Raw genomic sequence first — 16547 nt, 5'->3', positions numbered from 1 at the left:
ATTGACAAAGTCATTTATTTCACTGATACCAATTTACCCTACACTATATTCACAAAACACATGTGTACAAGGATTAATATACCATTGTTTATAACTACAGACTGGAGACAGACTAAATATCCATCTACCTTTTTTCAACAAAACACTATGCAAGCATTACAAACAACAAGCTCTACCTCTGTATGCAGCTACAGAAAGATATCCAATATTTAACAAATGAAAACAGAAAGGCATTCTACTTCTTACGTTAGATAGTTCGTATACTGCTACTTATTACTCTTAAGACCTTATATATTGATAAAACAATTCATAATTTAAAAGTGACAAAAAGCAAGGCACAGAATAGTGCATATAGTACGATCACATTTTGCACATAAAATTAGATAATTTGTATAGATATGCAACTTTTTTCTGAAAAATTTTCTCATGGGACAACTATTATTTTACCTGTTTATTTTACAAATCTATTATCATTTACTTAAAAATAAAACACACAGCATTAAAAAACAAGAATTTGTCACTATAGAAACAAATTTGATATTATACGATTACTTATGTTAGTAAACATACACCGGCATCCTTTTCTTTTTCATCCTCTTTGTCATCTTTGTCTTTTTTCTTCTCTTTAGAACTTTCCCCACTATCTGTTTTCTCTTTGGACCTAGACCTACCAAAAAAGAGAGAGAAAGAGAGGGACATCATCTATTTGTTTTTGGAAACATTAATTTTAGAATACTTAGACTTGTATTTTACTTTTTATGTAAGAAATAAACTTCCAAGAGTCAACTGAATTTTTATATATATATATATATATATATATATATATATATATATATATATATATATATATAGAAACACTCTGGAAATAAAATGAAGAATTAATCCCATGACACTAACTGCAAATATGATTAGATATCTGGAAATTGACCAAAGGAAAACTGGACCCAGCATATAAAAATAATTACAAAATTTAAATAACAAGTTAAAATTTAACAAATGGAGAAATACACGAAGACATTAATAGTCTACAAGACAATTGATATATGTAATAATATTTAAAATCTCAATAGGCTTGCATTTTGACCCTACTTAGGGCATCTAATAATGAATAAAATCCCTTAACTGTAATGTAATCAAATTAGTCGACCTTTTTCCCTCCTTTATGATTGGTGCTTTTTAAAGCATCTTAGAAATTTTTCCAACTTTGATGAAGATACTCAAGAGGTAAAGAAGATATTCTCTAGTACAAACTCCTAAAGTTTATAGCTTTGCCATCTAATTTGGTTTTTAATCTGTTTGGAAATGCTTTTTGTGCACAGAATGAAGTAGCCGGTCCTATTTTATTAAAGGACAGCAAATGTCCCTAACACCATTTATTGGAAAAACTTTTTCCTACTATTTACAATGTCACCACTGTCATTTATCAAATGACCTTATATGTGTGGATCTGATTCTGAGTTCTTTATATGGTTCCAGTGATCTACTTGTCTATCCTTACAATAAAGCAACACTCTTAATTTCTATAACTTTATGACAAGTCTTGATACCTGGTAGTGCAAGCCCTCATAACTTGTTCTTCAAAAGTGTTTATGCCCTTTGCATTCCTAATTTTTTTTTTTTAAACATCTTTATTGGAGTATAATTGCTTTACAATGGTGTGTTAGTTTCTGCTTTATAACAAAGTGAATCAGTTATACATATACATATGTTCCCATATCTCTTCCCTCTTGCATCTCCCTCCCTCCCACCCTCCCTATCCCACCCCTCTAGGTGGTCACATAGCACAGAGCTGATCTCCCTGTGCTATGTGGCTGCTTCCCACTAGCTATCTATTTTACATTTGGTAGTGTATATATGTCCATGCCACTCTCTCACCCTGTCACATCTCACCCCTCCCTCTCCCCATCTCCTCAAGTCCATTCTCTAGCAGGTCTGTGTCTTTATTCCCGTCTTGCCACTAGGTTCTTCATGGCCTTTTTTTTTCCCTTAGATTCCATATATATGTGTTAGCATACTGTATTTGTTTTTCTGACTTACTTCACTCTGTATGACAGACTCTAACTCCATCCACCTCACTACAAATACCTCCATTTCATTTCTTTTTATGGCTGAGTAATATTCCATTGTATATATGTGCCACATCTTCTTTATCCATTCATCCGATGATGGACACTTAGGTTGCTTCCATGTCCTGGCTATTGTAAATAGAGCTGCAATGAACATTTTGGTACATGACTCTTTTTGAATTATGGTTTTCTCAGGGTATATGCCCAGTAGTGGGATTGCTGGGTTGTATGGTAGTACTATTTGTAGTTTTTTAAGGAACCGCCATACTGTTCTCCATAGTGGCTGTATCAATTTACATTCCCACCAACAGTGCAAGAGTGTTCCCTTTTCTCCCCACCCTCTCCAGCATTTATTGTTTGTAGATTTTTTGATGATGGCCATTCGGACTGGTGTGAGGTGATAGCTCATTGTAGTTTTGATTTGCATTTCTCTAATGATTAATGATGTTGAGCATTCTTTCATGTGTCTGTTGGCAATCTGTATATCTTCTTTGGAGAAATGTCTATGTAGGTCTTCTGCCCATTTTTGGATTGGGTTGTTTGTTTTTTTGTTATTGAGCTGCATGAGCTGCTTGTAAATCTTGGAGATTAATCCTTTGTCAGTTGCTTCATTTGCAAATATTTTCTCCCATTCTGAGGGTTGTCTTTTGGTCTTGTTTATGGTTTCCTTTGCTGTGCAAAAGCTTTTAAGTTTCATTAGGTCCCATTTGTTTATTTGTGTTTTTATTTCCATTTCTCTAGGAGCTGTGTCAAAAAGGATCTTGCTGTGATTTATGTCATAGAGTGTTCTGCCTATGTTTTCCTCTAAGAGTTTGATAGTGTCTGGCCTTACCCTTAGGTCTTTAATCCATTTTGAGCTTATTTTTGTGTATGGTGTCAGGGAGTGTTCTAATTTCATACTTTTACATGTACCTGTCCAATTTTCCCAGCACCACTTATTGAAGAGGCTGTCTTTTCTCCACTGTATATGCTTGCCTCCTTTATCAAAGATAAGGTGACCTTATGTGCGTGGGTTTATCTCTGAGCTTTCTATCCTGTTCCATTGATCTATATTTCTGTTTTTGTGCCAGTACCAAACTGTCTTGATTACTGTAGCTTTGTAATATAGTCTGAAGTCAGGGAGCCTGATTCCTCCAGCTCCATTTTTCGTTCTCAAGATTGCTTTGGCTATTCGGGGTCTTTTGTGTTTCCATACAAATTGTGAAATTTTTTGTTCTAGTTCTGTGAAAAATGCCAGTGGTAGTTTGATAGGGATTGCATTGAATCTGTAGATTGCTTTGGGTAGTAGAGTCATTTTCACAATGTTGATTCTTCCAATCCAAGAACATGGTATATCTCTCCATCTATTTGTATCATCTTTAATTTCTTTCATCAGTGTCCTATAATTTTCTGCATACAGGTCTTTTGTCTCCTTAGGTAGGTTTATTCCTAGATATTTTATTCTTTTTGTTGCAATGGTAAACGGGAGTGTTTTCTTAATTTCACTTTCATATTTTTCATTGCATTCCTAATTTTATAATCAGTTTATCAAATACTTTTCTATTCATGTCTGCTAAGAACTTTTAAACATCAATATATGTTGAAGTTAATAAGATGCTTTTCCTGAATCTACTTAGATAACCAAGACTTTTCTCCTTGAATCTTATTAATGTAGAGGATCATACTGATTGATTTTCCAATGTTAAACTAACCTTCCATTCCTGGAATAAATCCAACTAGTTTATGATTGTATTATCTTTTTTATATATTGTTAAAAGCAGCATGCTAATCCTTTATGTTTAGACTGAGTATAGCCTATAATCTTCTTTTTGCACACTGCCTTGTCAGGTTTTCCTCTATCATCTTATTAATTTTCTTCATTTTATGCATGTTTCTTCTTTCTTAAGTCTTTGTCCCTCAAAAGTATCATTACAGAGTAAAAAGACAAACCAGAGCAATATATCTGCCCCTCACATAAATGACAAAAAACAACTATCCAGAATATTTAAAAACAAAAACCCCCTATAAATCAATTTTTAACGACAGAAACAACCCAATAGGAAAATGAGCAAAACATTTAAACATGTACTTTAGAAAAGAGGAAATCTGAATGACCAAGAACCACATGAAAAAGTGTTCAACTTCATTAGTAATCAAGGAAATGCAAATTAAAACCACAATGATATTGCTATTACATGTCTAACAAATAAACAAAAATTAAAAGGATTGACAATACCTAATACTGGCAAAGGTATGGAGGGATACAATTCTCATATACTGCTGGAAGTATAATTAGTATAAACTCCTTGGAAAGCATTTCGGATTACTTAGTTAAAATGAAGCTATGTTTAGTCTATGACCATGTAACTTCACTCCTAGTTATATACCCAAGGGAAACTCATACACACGTATACTAGGATATATATACAAAAATGTTCATAATAGCCCCAAAGTTAAAACAACCCAAACATCCATCTCAGTAGAATGGATAAATAAATAGTGGTATATTTATACCACAGCATAATATTCAGCAATAAAAATAAACTACTGTTATGAGCAACACAGATAACTCTCAATGTTGAGCAAAAACACAAAAGAAGACAAGACTCATTCATGTAAAGTTAGTTTAAAAACATATAAATCTAGACTATTCTTTTTCCAGTTATACACACAGGTCGTAAAACTATAAGGAAACAATCAGGACATAAATTACTAGCACAAAAGTCAGGAGTGATTTTATATAGGGAAGGAGGGAGCTGGGTTAGAGAAGGGAAATGGAGGGCTTCCGGGGGTACAGAAAATGTTCTATTTCTTGACTTTGGTGGTGGTTACGTGGATCTTGCTTTATAATTATTTAATAAGCTGCATGTTTATATTTCACTCATTTCTCTGCATTTATATTTTAAAATTTAAAATAATCCCAATGGGCATTATTACACTGACCTTGACAAAATAAAAGTAAAATTTATAAAGTATAATAAATGACATGGCAAAAATCCTCATTAACTAATATGGAGAAAACAGAGAACACAGAACAAATCCATACATCCCATGACACCACTTTAGAAACAATAATAGGCAAAGAACAAACCACTAACAAGAGAAACAAAAAGAGTAAACGTATTATGTCCAATAGACATAAATAATATCTCAAAATTGAATGGTACTAACATCTTAAGGAAACAGGTACATTTAACTTACAAAAGCAAAGTTCACCCATTATGAATAGCAATTCAGCAATACACACCATGAGTAAAAAAGTTATTTGTCAATCAACATCGGAAATGCCAAGAAAATAATTTCAAAGGAAAAAACATAGTTCCCACAAAGATGTATATAAAATGCATTTCTGACCATTAATAGCAGATATTAAATAAAAGAACAATGCATTATGAGTGTTAAAACTAATAGAATCTAGCATTTTCTAAAAGCATTACAAGCTTTATAACCTATTGAAATAATTCAGCTAACAGCTAATGGCAGCAGCCAAATTCAGTATTTATAAAGAATTTTTTTAAAAAACTGTAGGGAAGAGAGTCAGTTCCCAACCTACCTATTCTCAGCTTTCTTGCTTTTATTGCCGGGACTGGAGGATCGGGATCTCCGGCCGCGGCTTCTACTCCTCGAACGTCTCCTGTCTCGACTTCGAGATCTTCTTCGCTCTCGACTTCGATCTCTCTCTCTACTTCTGGAACGCCTGAAAGGGGACACTTCATTTATTCTATGACCAAGTGGAACGTCTACTTCAGACCATGGTTCTGCCTCATGTTGAAAGAAGCTTCTTAATTATTACCATTATTAAAGACAGATTTCAATTAACTATCAAATCAGCTAAACAGGGAACAAGTAAAGCCATTCCTTACAAGTGGTCAATGAAATAAATGATACTAATTTCAAAGTGATGTTTGGTGAAAAACAGAGGAAATATGTAACAAGAGCTGTTTGAAATTTATGACCTATAGCAGAAAATCTAAATTTCAAAGACAGCCGAAACCTAAGTATAAGGATGGGCAGAATGGGGCTGTGGAAAGATCACAGATATGAAAAATTAAGAGACAAGAATTTCTACCCTGGTGCTACTAATTAGTGACATACATAGGGCAGATCAACTCTCTGGGTCTCAGTTTCCTCATCTGTAAAATATGGAGACTTCACCAAATAATCTCAAAATCCTTCTTGCTCTAAAATCTTGTGATTCTTTCACACCAAAAAGTCAAAGGCCAAATCTTAAATGACCAATTTCACTTAACAAGTACTTGACTGAATTGTATGAAACTGTTCCTGGTACCTCATAATATAAAATTGAATAAGTTAGCGTTATCCACATTGTAACGGGTAAGTATGTTCCCTAAGTACCAGGTGACACTTAGGCAATCTCTCCTTCCAAGGTCTGAAAAAGATAAAGTCAAAGTTCTTTCTGTGATCAGTTCACAGCACCTGTATAACCTTGTCCTCTTTCCCATTTTAATGAGAAACTTTATTAGAAATCTTTTTTTGGTGTGGGGAAGATTATTTTTATTTAGAGACTGTTTTCTACCTCCAGAAAAGTTATGGCTGCTTGGGTGGTACCATGGAATATTTAATCAAGTTTAAAAAAATTAGGATGTTCTTTGGTTAAATCTAAAAAAGTTCTTTAAAATAGTTTCAAACAGAGTATGGAGATAGCTCTGCCCTGTTTCCTTCTCCTGTCGGCTCTAGCGGTTGCTCTGAACACAGGGGTCAGCTTTCTTGGGACAGGATTAGACTAGAACCCCCCTGATGGCATATTACCTTAGCTTTTACTTCACTGTTTGAAAATGACAGTGGAAAGGGAAAAAAAAAAATACTGTAAGTTTTTGTTCTAGGCAAATCACTTCTGTACCTAATCAAACAAGCTGGGGTAAAGCAGAGGGCCTGCAAAAGGGCCACTAAATTCTAGTCCAAAATTTTTGAAGAAGCCTGATTTAGCTGAGAAGGTCCAATTTAACAAGAGTCCTGTGGAGATTAATGTCTTACCTCAGACGCTTCCTGTCTCTTGACCGAGATCTTCTTTTATCCCTGCTACGAGATCTCTCTCTCCTTCTATCTCTATCCCTGCTTCTAGACCTTCTGTCATCTCCACGTTTACTTCTTTTGTCTGAGGGTGAGCGACTTCTAGATCGACTTCCAGAGCGTCCCCGTGATGCTGATCGCTTCCGATAGTGGCTAGATTATTAAGTTAAAGATTAAGCTTAGCAAACACAGCTTCTATTACATTTTATTTATTTTATTATTTTCTAAAAAAAATCTCAGCAGATAAATTAAACATTGAAAGGACTTCTTATACGTAAACTTTTTTAAAATTAGGGGGAAAGAATGAACTCTTCTGCTACAGCACACTGTCCTGGAAAAGAAGGAAGGACAGTAAGCCAAAGAGACCTAGTTCCTGCCTTTGGGCCTCAAGCAGCTTGCATTCTGGTAAAGGAAGAGAGGACAGGCAAGTAAAGAAGTAAGTATACAATATGTATTTGGTGCTACGGAGAAAAACAGATGAAAGTAAAGGAAAAAGAGAGACAGTGGGAGGTAGGAAGTTTGCTCCTTTACACCAGGTGATTAGAGAAGGCCTAATAAAGTGCCATTTCAGAGGTTTAAAGGAAGTAAAGGAAGGAACCATGGAGATATGTGAGGGAGAAACTTTCCAGGCAAAAGGCACAGTAAGTGCAAAGACCCTGAAAAGGAACCTTGATTGGTGTGTTTAAGGAACAGCAAGGAACCAGATGTGCTTGGAGTTGAATGAGTGAGAGAAAGTGTCATGAGATGGGGTCAGAGGTACAGCATGGTAGCCAAATGTGGAGAGCCTTATATGCCATTATAAGGACTTTCTCTTTTACTTTGAGAAAAGATGAGAAGCTACTGGAAGATTTTAAGCAGAGGAATGACATAACCTCCCTACTATTTTTAAAGCATTACTCTGGCTGCTGAGGGGAGAACAAACCAAAGAAAGGCAAGGACAGAAGCAGGGAAAACAGGTAGAATGCTACAGCAATCGTCCAAGTAAGAGACAGCGTTGGCTTGGATCAGAATGTCATGTGTAGAGTTGTTGAGAAGTGTCAAAATCTGGACATTTTAATGACTAATTAAATGTCAAGTGCAACAGCAAATCTAGTACACAAGCAAGGCAAGGCAGAGAAGTGGGGGAGAAGGCCGAAGAGATGGAAAGGACCTTCCTGGGAAGGGCCCTAAAGGCTGTGCTGAAGAGTCTCACTTCATCTTGGAAGCAGTAAGAACCAACAGACATGAAAGCAAGGAAATGACATAATCTTATGTTAATTTCACAAGTGTCACTCTGGCTGCAGTGTGGAATCAACTGGGAGAGCAAGATCAGAGGAAGATAACTTGAGGCAGGTGTAGCAGTCTGAGTAATAAATGATTAGGGCCTGAATTAAGTCAGGGAGAGCAGGAATGGTGACAGGGTGCAGTATCTAACTGGATGTAGGCAGCGAGAGAGAAGAACCAGTCAAACAAATATCACTTCCAGGTTTCTGGTCTGGGTGGCCAGATGAACAGCAATGCTTTCACGGAGATTTAAATGACCTTTACACGAATTTTCTGTAGTTATGGAAATACTCTTTATCCAGGTGATGGTTACACGGCTTATATATGAGCTAAATTTCACCAAGCTCTACCCTTAAGCGTTGTCCACTTCCCTGAATATTAATTATACCTCAGTAAACTACTATTACCTTACTTACTTATTATTTATATCCTAGATATAAATGATCTTTCAGTCACAGCTAAACATTAAGCAAATACGCACATTTAAGATAAAAATCTCAAGGTCCCAAACCAGGTAACAATCTGAAATGTTGAAGAGATATCAGAGTTCTAATAAGACCTCCCAGTTCTCAGTTTAAAAAGGATAAAAAACACATAACAAAGAAATTTTAAATCTATGTGCGAAATAAATGCCCATGCAACAAGCATTTATTGTAGCCCAAAACAAACCTAGTCACGTAGTATAGTAGGCGATGTAAAAATGTTTGGCCACACGCTCCTTTCAGTTAAGAAAATACCACACGCGCACAAAAAACTAAACTAGAGAGCGACAGGGGCCAAAGAAATGTTGCAAACGCGAAGTGGTGAGAAATTTAACTGGGATCGCTACTGACTGAGGCTATACGGGTAAGCTCCGCGGAAATGGCGGGATGTAGTCGAAGTCCCGGAGGTGTGTTCCCGCTCCAAGGACTCGAACCGGCCGATGGCCGTGCAAGGGAACCCTGTGCCCGCCGCCGACCCAAGCACACCCACTGCCTCAGCCGAGGTCCCCCAGCCCCTCTAGTAGCCGCGGGCAGCGCTGGCCGCACGTGGGGCCGCACCGAGCCAGGCCCGACCCTGCGGCCACCTCGACTCCCGCCTGAGGAAGAGACTCTCCCGCTCGCACGCCCAGCGCGCCGCCTCACCGTGACTCCCGGCCCATGCCGCAGGCCGCAGGAAAGCGGCGCCCTTCGGGACCACGCGCAGGAGAACCGGACAAAGTAAGAGGCCGCACAGCCCTCAGCACGCCGGGCGAGGAGCAGCACTAACAAGCTGCAGCAGCCACAGCAGCAGGCACTATCCGAACGCGGCCAACGAAAACAGGACGTGCTGGCGCCAGCGGCAGGAGGAAGGAAAAAGCGGGCCGGAAGCGGCTATCGCTCCACAGCGCCCCCTCTCGGCTGGAGGCCGCACAGTGCCGGCTGCGCCTAAAGAGGTTGCCTCGGCCGGGTTTTCCCTGCACAGCCGCGGAAGCCCCCTAGGCTTGGTGAGGTAGAGGGTGATGCCTCAGCCATGCAAGCCCTGGGAGGGTCTTTCCTACAGCGGGCACTGAAACGCCATAAGCAACCCCGAGCTGTCCCAGGAAGTGTACTGACATCTAAGCGATGCTACAAACATCTCCATTCACTCTCATCATTTCTACATGCATTCATTTAAACATATTGTTACATGTCAGGCATGTTCTACCTTCCAACGAGCTTTCAATCTCGTGGCAGATATAGGCATTAACAAAAACATAAGCAGATGTAATGTAACAGAAAAGAGATTCTACCATAGGAAAGGGGTTCAGAAAAAGAGTTCCCTAAGGAAGTGACCTTTGAGGTATGATTTGAAGACTGAGTAGGAGTTAACTTGGTGAAGAGGACGAAGAGCTAAAAATACGTTACACAAGATAATGGCTCTCAACATTGCCTGCGCTTGGGAGCTTAAAAATACATATACGGATGCGTGTGTTCCATTCTGATATTCTGATTTGATTGGTCTGGAGTGCTTCCAGTGCATTGGGAATTTTAAAGCTTCCCAGGTGATTGTGAAGTACAGTCCGGTCAAGGCGAAGAACGACTCGCCTAGTGGAACTTACGCTGCAATGTTCAGTTGTTTTAGCAGAAAGCTGTAAAGGAGTTGGGGACAGGCTCTCACTTACTTTACGTGCCTCTGTACTATTTTATGTTCTTACACATAAGGATGTTAGAAAAGTTCCATATTTTGACTGTGGCAGTCATTGCATGGATGTTTGTCAAGATTCATTGAACTGTACGCTTTATTTTTATTTTATTGTTATTTTTTTTGGCCGTGCCCCACAGCCTGCGGTATCTTAGCTCCCCAACCCGGGGCCCTGCAGTGGAAGCGTGGAGTCCTAACCACTGGACTGCCAGTGAGTTCCCTGAACTGTATGCTTTAAATTGGTGTGTTTTATTGTATGTAAATCTTACCTCGATAAATTTGAATTTTTAAAAAATGAAACCAACGAGTTTAAGACTCTAAGACTGGCTTCTGCTCTTCCTCTGTGATTTATTGCCCACCTGTGGCTGCAGGGCAGACCATGCCAAGGGTAAGGAAGGCCTGAGCCAATATATGACAGAATGGACACCAATGAGGGTCAGGTATGAGAGCCATTGTAAATTGCTTGTATGTGGGCTGAAGGTAAGGAGTGTGGAGACACTGACAAGTGGTCAGATTCTGGATGTATTCCACAGGCAGCTTTCCAAACACTAATTGATAAAATGGATGTGAACTGCAAGGGTAAGGGAGGAATAAAGATGACTCCCAGGTTTTGAACAGAGCTACTCTGGATTGTGGTGAATTTGTGGAGATGAAAAAGGCCTGGGTGCAGCAGATTTGGTGGGAAAAGGAGAGAAAATCAGTGTTTCTGCCTACTAGATATCCAGAAGGAGATAATGGCTGAAAGGAAATATATGAGTCTGGAGTTCAAAGGAGAAATAGAGACTGGAGAGATAAGGGTCATAAGCACTTTATAGAATGTATAATACAGATCTTCCTCAACTTAGGATGGGATTACATCCTGATAAAACCCATCGTAAATTTAAAACACTGCAAGGGGAAAATGCATTTTAATATACCTAACCTACCCATCATAACTTAGCCTAGCCTACCTTAAACGTGTCAGAACACACACATTAGCCTGCAGTTGGGCAGAATCATCTAACACAAAGCCTATTTTATAATAAAGTGTTGAATATCTCATGTAATTTATTGAATACTATACTGAAAGTGAAAAGCAGAACGGTTTTAAGTGGATCATCATGGACTGGGAGCTGCAGCTCTCTGCCACTGCCCAGCATCACTAGAGAGTATCATACTGCAGATGGCTAGCCCAGGAAGAGATCAAAATTCAAAATTCAAAGCACGGTTTCTAACGAATGTGTCACTTTTTTTTTTTTAATTAATTTATTTTATTTATTTATTTTTGGCTGCGTTGGGTCTTCGTTGCTGTGCGCAGGCTTTCTCTAGTTGCGGCGAGTGGGGTCTACTCTTTGTTGTGGTGCACGGGCTTCTCACTGAGATGGCTTCTCTTGTTGCAGAGCACGGGCTCTAGGTGAATGGGCTTCAGTAGTTATGGCACGAGGGCTCAGTAGTTGTGGCATGTGGGCTTCAGTAGTTGGGGTTAACGGGTTCTAGAGCACAGGCTCAGTAGTTGTGGCGCATGGGCTTAGTTGCTCCGCGGCATGTGGGATCTTCCCAGACCAGGGCTTGAACCCGTGTCCCCTGCGTTGGCAGGCGGATTCTTAATCACTGAGCCACCAGGGAAGCCCACGAATGTGTCACTTTGACATCACCATAAAGTCAAAAAATTGTAAGTCAAACCACCCTAACTCAGGGAGTTTCTGTATATGGTATTTGAAGCCAAGGAACTGGATGAGGCCATGCAAAAATTGATATAGCTGGAACAGATTTTTTAAATCACTTATTCAAATTTCTTGATTTTAAGGGAGAGTACTGAGACATGGGAAACAAATTTAATCCCAGATCACTAATCTTCTTGGAATCTAAACTGGAACCAGAACCCAGGCATCTGATACCCAGGCCAGAGCTCTTTCCAAGATACTTCATTTCTAACTCCCTTTTTTTTTTTAATAGTTTTATTTTCTTTTTTAATATTCATTTATTTAGTGGCTCCCCTAGGTCTTTAGTTGCAGCATGCAGGATCTTCAGTTGCAGCATGCATGCAGGATCTAGTTCCCTGACCAGGGATCGAACCCCGGCCCCCCACACTGAGAGTGCAGAGTCTTAACCACTGGACCACCAGGGAAGTACCTCTAACTCCCTTTTAAGAGAACATATTCACATGACAATTCTAACTGGCTTTTTGTGCCCACAGCATATTTACGGTAAGTTCACAGCATTTCTATGTCCTTGAAGAAACTACTTTTATCTATTAGCAGAGGTGAAAGAAGTTAATTATAGTCTACTATGTCTCCAATACATCACTTATTTAGCAAACTGCCCTGGCTTCCAAAGCAGATTTTGATTCTAACTAACCTAGTTCTGAATCTCATAACCCTCTTGCTGTTTTTAACACCAACTGTGTGTACACACATCCGCTTATACAGCTAATAAGACTAAAAATCTACTGGTCAAAGATGTCACCTCTCAACAACCATCCTTTGTTGTTGTTGTTTTTTCTTTTTTTGGCTGCACCTCACGGCATGAGGAACTTCCCAGACAGAACCCGCGCCCCCTGCAGTGGAAGCGCAGAGCCTTAACCACCGGACCACCAGGGAAGTCCTCAACAACCATTCTTGGCAATCTAGTTTTAACTCATAAACATTTCAAATCCCTGAAATTTCTTTTTTTTTTTTATTAATTTATTAGTTATATTTGGTTGCATTGGGTCTTTGTTGCTGCGCGCGGGCTTTCTCTAGTTGTGGTGAGCGGGGGCTACTCTTCATTGCAGTGTGCAGGCTTCTCATTGCGGTGACTTCTCTTGTTGCTGAGCACGGGCTCTAGGCCGTGCGGGCTTCAGTAGTTGCAGCACGTGGGCTCAGTAGTTGTGGCTCACAGGCTCTAGAGCACAGGCTCAGTAGTTGTGGTGCACGGGCTTAGTTGCTCCATGGCATGTGGGATCTTCCTGGACCAGGGCTCGAACCCGTGTTCCCTGCATTGGCAGGCAGGTTCTTAACCACTGTGCCACCAGGGAAGCCCTCCCTGAAATTTCTAAGTAAAAAAAATTCTTCTTAATTATTCCAAACACTAATAAACCTGCATTTCCATTTGATATTATTCAACATGCTTAAGCAAATACTCATGTCTTCTCTTTGAAATAAATTTGATAATGACCTACAATTACTAAAACTTTGCATGTGTAAAGTGACAAAATGGAAGAAATAAAATGTGCAATTGAAAATCCCTAGTGTCTTCCCAGGGATTGGGGAGAGTGTGACAAATTCAAGAATACTATCCAATCCTCTGGATATTAGATTTGTATGGAATTAGGAAAAATGTGTGCTTGTAATCTTACCCTAAGTCAAACGAATAGACTTAAATTGTTATACTTATTCTCCATCACTGTGGTTCAAAATAAAAAAACTTTGTGAGTAATAAAAAAAAAGTCTATATCACAAGAATTAATCAAACAGACGATACAAAAAAACTAGGGAAATGTAATACCAAGTGATAAAACACTTATGCTTTATACTCTTTTAAGTCAAACCTTCCAAATATGACAGTGTTACCACGTTAGTTAAAAGGGTATTTATGCTATTGGGTTGAATACGTCAGTCAATTCTTCAAATTCCATTTTTATATCTAATTATTCTATGCTTATTGCTTTAAAAACATACTTCTGAAAATCTAAAACTCAACAGTAAAAATTTCCAATTCTGAGTTTGGTAATAAAATTTTTCATAAATTAAAATTAATAAAGATTTCATAAATACCTTTTAATTTCACATGTATGAATCTTAATCATTTCCTCCATTAAATATTTATGCTGAAATAAAAATTAAGATACTGACTCAACGAGAAAAGATAAAATTGGCTACCTTATTCAGCCCTTATAAGTTAAAATGTGCAAACTTAACACTAGACAATTCAATTTCTTACATTTTATTTTTAAGATGGCTCCATTTCTCAGGACAGAACAATACAAATACAAGATGCAGTCCTTGGGACTGGCTGAGACGACATTCATCTGCTCTCCTAAAAGCACTAGCTCAGCTCTCAAAGAGGAATTACAAATCTGAGAAGTTAGGGAAAGGTGTAGACTAGGAATTCTAATTAAACAAGAAAAATCGATTACTGACATTGGTACTCTAATCTTCACATCAGTATTAATACAAACTCAACCCTTTCCAGTCAGGGAACCTGCCATTCCATTCCTAATCAAGTGGTTTTACAACCTCAAAAAGTAAAAGAATTTCATAAAGGTGTAAACCAATATGCTTCCTTTAGAGTCACTGCAATATAGAAGAGAAATTTTTTTTTGTAAGCTTCTCTTTCTGAGTTCTGCAGGCTTCATGGTACTTCAGAGCCCCAATAATCAAGCAGTTCATGACAAAAGATAAAAGTGAAAAAGTAGACACAGAGATCTGTGAAAACTTCGCCCATTTTGCTGTAAGTATCCATTGATCGATTTATTACTTCAGCAGGAATTCCAGATAATAGAAGTGCAGCTGTTAGTACTGTTGTCTTTATCTTCTTTTCACCCTGCATAGAGAAAGACTTCAATAAATCTTACAGCTTTCAGAAGACTACTTAAGCTCTATAAAAACATCAGTGCTGCTATTTTTGCCTAACTGATTTCAAAACTGTTAATGAAGTTTCAAAATATCAATCAACAATATATGAAGAAACATTTACTGAGCATATAATATGTAAAGCAGCAAACTGCTAGGCAATAGGGAAAAGACACCATTCTTGCTATCAAAACTTTTTAAAAAAGTCTTATCTTGGAGGCAAGATATAAATAATAATTTAAGATACATACAAAAGCTCAAGACAAAAACAGGAAAAGCATTACCAGACAGGACATAAATAATTGCTAAATGAACGACATGGATGACGTGTGCTATAGTGGCTCAAAGAAGACAGAAATTACTCCAGGGTTTTACATATAAGTAAAGCACAGGGAAGGATTTCAGAAGAAGTGGAATTAAAAGCAGGCCTTTAAGAATGAGCAAGATTAAGATGAGCAAAAGTGAGAGGATAAATCTTATTGTAAGGTTAAGTCTCATGACAACGAAAGTCAGAAGAGTGATAGGTGTACTGGAGGACAGTGAATAATTTGTAACAGAATCAAAGGAACATTCTGTAGAGTCAGCCCTAATTGCCATCCAAAGGAATTCACATTTGTTTACATATGCAGCAGAATATCACTGAACATTTATTTCCTAATATAATTTTCTAGTCTCATTCTTTAAGAGATTCAAGGCTGAATTTTCATTTAATTTATTGATTTGGTATCACCAAATCCAATCACATGGTTCAAAACATTTTAAATATAAAAAGCTATAGTTACCCAACAGAAATCAAAGCCTATGTCCACAAAAAAAACCCACTCAGGAAAGTTCTTTGTTGCTTTAGACATATTAACCAAAAATTGGAAACAACCAAGACATCCAGCAATAGGTAATTAGACAAATTAATGGATATACTCACTCAATGGAGTATTACTCAGCAAAAAAAAAAAGAGAGAGAGAGAGAGAGAAAGAGAATGAACTACTTATGCACTCAACAATATGAATGACTATCAAAAATATGATGCAGAATGAAAGAAGCCTTGCACAAAGAAGTACATACAGGAATGATCCCATTTAAAATAAGTACTAAAACAACCAAAACTAATCTACAGTGGGAAAAAGAAAATCAGACCTTCATGGTGCAGGAGTTGGGACTGCCTGGAAAAGGACATGATGGAACTTCCTGACAGTAATGTTCTAAATCTTAAAGGATTTGGGTTTCACAGGTTGTCAAAACTCATTAAATGGTATAATAAAGACTAGAGCATTTCACTGTATGAAAATTTTACCTCAAAATAACTAAAAAGAACCATAAAGAAACACTGAATTGTAGTTGATATATAAACTGAAATGTGTAGGGGTAAAATCTACTGATGTCTTCATCTACAACATACTTTGAAATGCATCAAGAAAAAAAAGATGTATTAAAAAAAGATGTATTGAAAATGGATAGAAAATTGGGTGAATATATGATAAATACAATGAAATGTTCACTACAGAATCTAGGTGGTAAGCATAAACGGGTGTTCAC

The 16547-nt window shown here is 37.9% G+C and overlaps 2 protein-coding genes across 8 annotated transcripts in view; both read right to left on the bottom strand.

The window, feature by feature from the left end:
* DDX46 (DEAD-box helicase 46) overlaps positions 1 to 9654 on the bottom strand; it is a 63874-nt gene extending 54220 nt beyond the window's left edge. For all 6 annotated transcript variants that reach the window (XR_014241126.1, XR_014241127.1, XR_014241128.1 and 3 more), the window contains exons 1-4: positions 9464 to 9654; positions 7041 to 7229; positions 5599 to 5742; positions 571 to 667 (exon numbers count right to left, since the gene is read on the bottom strand). Coding sequence is in view for 3 of the 6 variants with exons in the window: in XM_082378908.1 (XP_082235034.1) it covers positions 571 to 667; positions 5599 to 5742; positions 7041 to 7229; positions 9464 to 9480 (447 nt within the window). In the remaining 3 variants the exon portion in view is untranslated. The remainder of the gene's footprint in view (positions 1 to 570; positions 668 to 5598; positions 5743 to 7040; positions 7230 to 9463) is intronic.
* A 4714-nt stretch (positions 9655 to 14368) lies between these two features.
* CAMLG (calcium modulating ligand) overlaps positions 14369 to 16547 on the bottom strand; it is an 8340-nt gene continuing 6161 nt past the window's right edge. Inside the window, exon 3 of one of the 2 annotated variants that reach the window (XM_082378999.1) lies at positions 14369 to 14984. In XM_082378999.1, coding sequence (XP_082235125.1) covers positions 14793 to 14984 — 192 coding nt within the window. In that variant the 3' untranslated portion in view covers positions 14369 to 14792. Of the gene's footprint in view, positions 15011 to 16547 lie in introns of both variants that reach the window. The other variant, XM_082379000.1, reaches the window with a different exon arrangement.

The sequence above is a fragment of the Balaenoptera borealis genome (genome assembly GCF_965194805.1).
Source record: "Balaenoptera borealis genome assembly, chromosome: 2".
Taxonomy (NCBI): domain Eukaryota; kingdom Metazoa; phylum Chordata; class Mammalia; order Artiodactyla; family Balaenopteridae; genus Balaenoptera; species Balaenoptera borealis.
The sequence above is the reverse complement of the archived record's forward strand: the minus strand, read 5'-3'. Positions and strand labels throughout refer to the sequence as shown.